This window comes from Pecten maximus, chromosome 13, assembly GCF_902652985.1.
Source record: "Pecten maximus chromosome 13, xPecMax1.1, whole genome shotgun sequence".
Classification (NCBI taxonomy): Eukaryota; Metazoa; Mollusca; class Bivalvia; order Pectinida; family Pectinidae; genus Pecten; species Pecten maximus.
This window is the reverse complement of record NC_047027.1, coordinates 13,966,133-13,973,622: the sequence shown is the minus strand read 5'-3', so window position 1 is coordinate 13,973,622 and position 7,490 is coordinate 13,966,133. Positions and strand designations below refer to the sequence as shown.

The window sequence follows — 7,490 nt, the reverse complement described above, 5'->3', positions numbered from 1 at the left end:
CAGGTGACACAGTAGTAACACACTTGACTTTCACCGCATGGTCAGGTGACTAAGTAGTAACACACTTGACTTTCACCGCGTGGTCAGGTGACACAGTAGTAACACATTTGACTTTCACTGCATGGTCAGGTGACACAGTAGTAACACACTTGACTTTCACCACGTGGTCAGGTGACACAGTAGTAACACACTTGACTTTCACCGCGTGGTCAGGTGACACAGTAACACACTTGACTTTCACCGCGTGGTCAGGTGACACAGTAACACACTTGACTTTCACCGCGTGGTCAGGTGACACAGTAGTAACACACTTGACTTTCACCGCGTGGTCAGGTGACACAGTAACACACTTGACTTTCACCGCATGGTCAGGTGACACAGTAGTAACACACTTGACTTTCACCGCGTGGTCAGGTGACACAGTAGTAACACACTTGACTTTCACCGCGTGGTCAGGTGACAGAGTAGTAACACACTTGACTTTCACCGTGTGGTCAGGTGACAGAGTAGTAACACACTTGACTTTCACCACGTGGTCAGGTGACACAGTAACACACTTGACTTTCACCGCATGGTCAGGTGACACAGTATAGTAACACACTTGACTTTCACCGCGTGGTCAGGCCTAGGTGACAGAGTAGTAACACACTTGACTTTCACCGCATGGTCAGTTGACACAGTAGTAACACACTTGACTTTCACCGCGTGGTCAGGTGACACAGTAGTAACACACTTGACTTTCACCGCGTGGTCAGGTGACACAGTAGTAACACACTTGACTTTCACCGCATGGTCAGGTGACACAGTAGTAACACACTTGACTTTCACCGCGTGGTCAGGTGACACAGTAGTAACACACTTGACTTTCACCGCGTGGTCAGGTGACACAGTAACACACTTGACTTTCACCGCATGGTCAGGTGACACAGTAGTAACACACTTGACTTTCACCGTGTGGTCAGGTGACACAGTAGTAACACACTTGACTTTCACCGCGTGGTCAGGTGACACAGTAGTAACACACTTGACTTTCACCGGGTGGTCAGGTGACACAGTAGTTACACACTTGACTTTCACCGCGTGGTCAGGTGACACAGTAGTAACACACTTGACTTTCACCACGTGTCAGGTGACACAGTAGTAACACACTTGACTTTCACCGCGTGGTCAGGTGACACAGTAACACACTTGACTTTCACCGCGTGGTCAGGTGACACAGTAGTAACACACTTGACTTTCACCACGTGTCAGGTGACACAGTAGTAACACACTTGACTTTCACCGCGTGGTCAGGTGACACAGTAACACACTTGACTTTCACCTAGGTTGCATTAGTCGAATTCTCAGTTTGGACATGAAAAGGTATTTTGTCACCTGCCGGACCATGTGTGTTTTCTCCAGGTGTTCTAGTTCACTCCATAATAGTAACAACTAATGCATGCGTCCATCCGGAGAAATAAGAGTGATTAATATAAGTTGGTTTAACGTATTTCGCAATGTTGCAGATAAATATTGTTAACAACATAAAAATTCTTACAATATCTGTAAGAAAAAAGGAGGGAAATATTCTGTTTTTTTAGTCCAATAGAAATAGAATGAATTTAATGCAAAATGCTTCATCTTTGTAGGTGACAGAGTTTGACCTTGAATACGGCCTTGACCATTTTGAAGTGTGGATAGGTGGCGCCACTGTGGAGGAGAGTCGATGTCTTACTCGATTAACAGGAAATTTATCACAGATACCTCAGTCATTCTCTAGTTCCAACAATTTCCTAATCTTTCGTTTCCTGTCCGACAGTTCTAACCAGGAAAATGGAAGCTTTAGCCTTTCCTGGTATACTGGTAAATATTGTTGTTGGTACAAATCTAGTAAATGTTGTTTGTACACTGGTAAATGTTGTTGTTGGTACAAATCTAGTAAATGTTGTAGTAAATGCTGGTAAATGTTGTTGGTACACTGGTAAATGTTGTTGGTACACTGGTAAATGTTGTTGGTACACTGGTAAATGTTGTTGGTGGTACAATGGTAAATGTTGTTGTTGGTACACAGGTAAATGTTGTTGTTCGTACACTGGTAAATGTTGTTGGTACACTGGTAAGTGTTGTTGGTACACTGGTAAATGTTGTTGGTACACTGGTAAAGGTTGTTGGTACACTGGTAAATGTTGTTGTTGGTACACTGGTAAATGTTGTTGGTACACTGGTAAATGTTGTTGGTACACTGGTAAATGTTGTTGGTGGTACACTGGTAAATGTTGTTGGTGGTACACTGGTAAATGTTGTTGGTACACTGGTAAATGTTGTTGTTGGTACACTGGTAAATGTTGTTGGTACACTGGTAAATGTTGGTACACTGGTAAATGTTGTTGATACACTGGTAAATGTTGTTGTTGGTACACTGGTAAGTGTTGTTGGTACACTGGTAAATGTTGTTGTTGATACACTGGTAAATGTTGTTGGTACACAGGTAAATGTTGTTGTTCGTACACTGGTAAATGTTGTTGGTACACTGGTAAGTGTTGTTGGTACACTGGTAAATGTTGTTGGTACACTGGTAAAGGTTGTTGGTACACTGGTAAATGTTGTTGTTGGTACACTGATAAATGTTGTTGGTACACTGGTAAATGTTGTTGGTACACTGGTAAATGTTGTTGTTGGTACACTGGTAAATGTTGTTGGTACACTGGTAAATGTTGTTGGTACACTGGTAAGTGTTGTTGGTACACTGGTAAATGTTGTTGGTACACTGGTAAATGTTGTTGGTACACTGGTAAATGTTGTTGGTACACTGGTAAGTGTTGTTGGTGGTACACTGGTAAATGTTGTTGGTGGTACACTTGTAAGTGTTGTTGGGTACACTGGTAAGTGTTGTTGGTGGTACACTGGTAAGTGTTGTTGGTGGTACACTGGTAAATGTTGTTGGTACACTGGTAAGTGTTGGTGGTACACTGGTAAATGTTGTTGGTGGTACACTGGTAAATGTTGTTGGTGGTACACTGGTAAATGTTGTTGGTGGTACACTGGTAAATGTTGTTGGTACACTGGTAAATGTTGTTGTTACACTGGTAAATGTTGTTGTTGGTACACTGGTAAATGTTGTTGTTGGTACACTGGTAAATGTTGATGGTACACTGGTAAATGTTGTTGGTACACTGGTAAATGTTGTTGTTACACTGGTAAATGTTGTTGTTGGTACACTGGTAAATGTTGTTGTTGGTACACTGGTAAATGTTGATGGTACACTGGTAAATGTTGTTGGTACACTAGTAAATGTTGTTGGTACACTGATAAATGTTGTTGGTACACTGGTAAATGTTGTTGGTACACTGGTAAATGTTGTTGTTGGTACACTGGTAAATGTTGTTGGTACACTGGTAAATGTTGATACACTGGTAAATGTTGTTGGTACACTGGTAAGTGTTGTTGGTACACTGGTAAATGTTGTTGGTACACTGGTAAATGTTGTTGGTACACTGATAAATGTTGTTGGTACACTGGTACATGTTGTTGTTGGTACACTGGTAAATGTTGTTGGTACACTGGTAAATGTTGTTGTTGGTACACTGATAAATGTTGTTGGTACACTGGTAAATGTTGTTGTTGGTACACTGGTAAGTGTTGTTGGTGGTACACTGGTAAATGGTGTTGGTGGTACACTTGTAAGTGTTGTTGGGTACACTGGTAAGTGTTGTTGGTGGTACACTGGTAAGTGTTGTTGGTGGTACACTGGTAAATGTTGTTGGTACACTGGTAAGTGTTGGTGGTACACTGGTAAATGTTGTTGGTGGTACACTGGTAAATGTTGTTGGTGGTACACTGGTAAATGTTGTTGGTGGTACACTGGTAAATGTTGTTGGTACACTGGTAAATGTTGTTGTTACACTGGTAAATGTTGTTGTTGGTACACTGGTAAATGTTGTTGTTGGTACACTGGTAAATGTTGATGGTACACTGGTAAATGTTGTTGGTACACTAGTAAATGTTGTTGGTACACTGATAAATGTTGTTGGTACACTGGTAAATGTTGGTACACTGGTAAATGTTGTTGTTGGTACACTGGTAAATGTTGTTGGTACACTGGTAAATGTTGATACACTGGTAAATGTTGTTGGTACACTGGTAAATGTTGTTGGTACACTGGTAAATGTTGTTGGTACACTGATAAATGTTGTTGGTACACTGGTACATGTTGTTGTTGGTACACTGGTAAATGTTGTTGGTACACTGGTAAATGTTGTTGTTGGTACACTGATAAATGTTGTTGGTACACTGGTAAATGTTGTTGTTGGTACACTGGTAAATGTTGTTGGTACACTGGTACATGTTGGTACACTGGTAAATGTTGTTGGTACACTAGTAAATGTTGTTGGTACACTGGTAAATGTTGTTGGTACACTGATAAATGTTGTTGGTACACTGGTAAATGTTGTTGGTGCACTGATAAATGTTGTTGGTACACTGGTAAATGTTGTTGGTACACTGGTAAATGTTGTTGGTACACTGGTAAATGTTGTTGGTACACTGGTAAGTGTTGTTGGTGGTACACTGGTAAATGTTGATGGTACACTGGTAAATGTTGTTGGTACACTAGTAAATGTTGTTGGTACACTGGTAAATGTTGTTGGTACACTGATAAATGTTGTTGGTACACTGGTAAGTGTTGGTACACTGGTAAATGTTGTTGGTGGTACACTGGTAAATGTTGTTGGTACACTGGTAAATGTTGTTGGTACACTGGTAAGTGTTGGTACACTGGTAAATGTTGTTGTTGGTACACTGGTAAATGTTGTTGGTACACTGATAAATGTTGTTGGTACACTGGTACATGTTGTTGTTGGTACACTGGTAAATGTTGTTGGTACACTGGTAAATGTTGTTGTTGGTACACTGGTAAATGTTGTTGGTACACTGGTAAATGTTGTTGTTGGTACACTGGTAAATGTTGTTGGTACACTGGTAAATGTTGTTGTTGGTACACTGGTAAATGTTGTTGGTACACTGATAAATGTTGTTGGTACACTGGTACATGTTGTTGGTACACTGGTAAATGTTGTTGGTACACTGGTAAATGTTGTTGGTACACTGGTAAATGTTGTTGGTACACTGGTAAATGTTGTTGGTACACTGGTGAATGTTGTTGGTACACTGATAAATGTTGTTGGTACACTGGTAAATGTTGTTGGTACACTGGTAAATGTTGTTGGTACACAGGTAAATGTTGTTGGTACACTGGTAAATGTTGTTGGTACACTGGTAAATGTTGTTGGTGGTACACTGGTAAATGTTGTTGTTACACTGGTATATGTTGTTGGTACACTGGTAAATGTTGTTGGTACACTGGTATATGTTGTTGGTACACTGGTAAATGTTGTTGGTGGTACACTGGTAAATGTTGTTGGTACACTGGTAAATTTGGGGACTATTCTTACTGGCCAGATATTATAAAGTATTTATAGAATAGATAAATTAGTGATTGGATCTTGATAATAAGACAAAATATGTCATTTGTTTAATTGTTCAGCATCAACTAAGCTAATAATCTTTAATTGTAAAATTGTCTTGTATAGGGTCATATCTGGGTATAAACCCATCCCCCGCTTTGACCAAGTGGAGGGAAAGCTTCCTATATGCCTATTTTGCACTAGCCCCTTGGCTTATATCTGGTAAAATACGGTTATTTATCATTGATAATTATTGTCAACTGTCAGGAAACTTAGTTTCTGGAGTTGCAATTGAAATGATAACACTATTACTGAAATTCATATTTTCAACAGAGTACAGATGTGAACTATCTCTACTTGAGAACATGAGGGAGACTGAGGGTCAGACAGTGGGTGTCACACCCATCCCCGGGGGTGGGGATGTTGGATATTGTGTTGGCCGATGTGAGGAGAGTATCAACTGTATGGGGGTGAGATACATCCCTGGGGATGGGGTGTGTTACCTTTTGTCGGAGGTCGCCATACCTGTACAGGAACCTGGAACCCATCTGTATGTCAAGTCCTGTCCATGGTCCACTGGATACCCAGGTACTGTGAATTCAGTTGTACATATAATTACAGGTGGATATTGTAAAATAATTTCTAATAACATGAAAATATTGACTATAGCTAGGTGTAATTGCTTATTTCAAGTACAAAAACATTTATGTAAGCATGTTTGATTCCAGTTATAAATACATGTATGGTAGGGTTCCTATATACCTTGATTTGAAGGAATACATATACACAAAGCTTTTGAAGCAAAAGAGAAATGAGATTTTCGCTAATTAGATGATTTCACTAAATGCTGATCACTTTCTGACAACTGGGTGCACCACCTAGAAACAGAACATGTTTGTATACATGTATATGTTTTAACTATTGTATTGATGACAGTGTACCTGTGTTTGTTTAAACTATATTGTTGATGACTGTGTACCTGTGTATGTTACCTGTGTATGTTTGAACTCTTTTATTGTTGACAGTGTACCCGAGGGAAACCTTGCCATTCACTGGAGGAAACTTAACAACCGCCAGTTACCCAAAACAACTCCACACTCCCTTCTACCCCCTCCCCCACCCCGGGGACCTGGAGGTGGACTGGCTCATACAGTCCCCAGGGAGAGAAATAGTGACAGTCGAGGTATATCACTAATTAGTTTAAATAACCTACATTCTTTTTACTCATCACTTCCGCATTACTCTTTTTGGGTGCTTTTATCAAAATTCTAAATTTCGTGGTCCTTTGGTTTCATGTTTCCCTCTGGAAGGGAATGAACTTAATAGTAGTTTATATAGGAAAATCACCTTTTTGAGCATTTTCAACATTTGTTAGAATTTTTGAGAGAGACTAAACTTTATTATTTTTCAAATTGGAACTGGTCAGAAATACATGATAAATACATAGTTATTCATTTTAAGATTTTATGGTGGGGGGGGGGTTCAGTATCTTATGCATAAAATAATGATCTGGGTCGGTATTTCATGGGGATTAGAATTTTAAAGGACACCAATATACCTTGTTGTAAACAATTAAATGTCTTCTTTATCACTAGCCAGAGCTATAGAAAGGATGTTAAACAATTCAAAACCAGACCATCCCCTGTCAAAACATGGCAATAAATCACCGTAGAAACACTGTCTCCATTACAGTAATCCTGTAAATGTCAAATCAAAATTCACTTTATATCACATGATGACCATGTAAACATGTTAATAACAGAAACCATTGTATAATATTTAATATACTCATCTTTAATGATACAACACAAGCCGTATATACCTTAACTCACACAAACTGTTTGTTATTTTGTAGTGGATTTTGCTATAATATGGAAGAAGTTTGGATAACACATTTTGATAAATTCTGTAAGTTTGTTATTAAATATATTACATAGACACTAATGTTGGATTCTCATGATCAATTAAATACAAGTTGATTAAAAATCTGTGATTAAATTTTCACACAGATTAAAGATGTCGACCTCTGTGGCTCTGATGTTGTCAAGT

The 7,490-nt window shown here is 39.4% G+C and overlaps 1 protein-coding gene across 1 annotated transcript; it reads left to right on the top strand.

Annotated features, from left to right (window-relative positions):
* Nucleotides 1–1,496: 1,496 nt before the first annotated feature.
* On the top strand, nucleotides 1,497–6,256 carry LOC117340467. Its single transcript, XM_033902227.1, has 4 exons — nucleotides 1,497–1,544; nucleotides 1,629–1,842; nucleotides 5,775–6,029; nucleotides 6,216–6,256. Exons 1-4 carry the CDS (start codon nucleotides 1,497–1,499, stop codon nucleotides 6,254–6,256), a joined length of 558 nt encoding a protein of 185 aa, XP_033758118.1.
* Nucleotides 6,257–7,490: the final 1,234 nt, after the last annotated feature.

What these genes read in the sequence shown, in the direction of transcription:
- LOC117340467 (XM_033902227.1), top strand. Translation starts at nt 1,497, where the DNA reads ATGTTGCAGATAAATATTGTTAACAACATAAAAATTCTTACAATATCT. An exon ending in TAAAAATTCTTACAATATCT is followed by an intron (nt 1,545 to 1,628) that starts GTAAGAAAAAAG and finishes TCATCTTTGTAG; the next exon opens with GTGACAGAGTTTGACCTTGA. An exon ending in TAGCCTTTCCTGGTATACTG is followed by an intron (nt 1,843 to 5,774) that starts GTAAATATTGTT and finishes TATTTTCAACAG; the next exon opens with AGTACAGATGTGAACTATCT.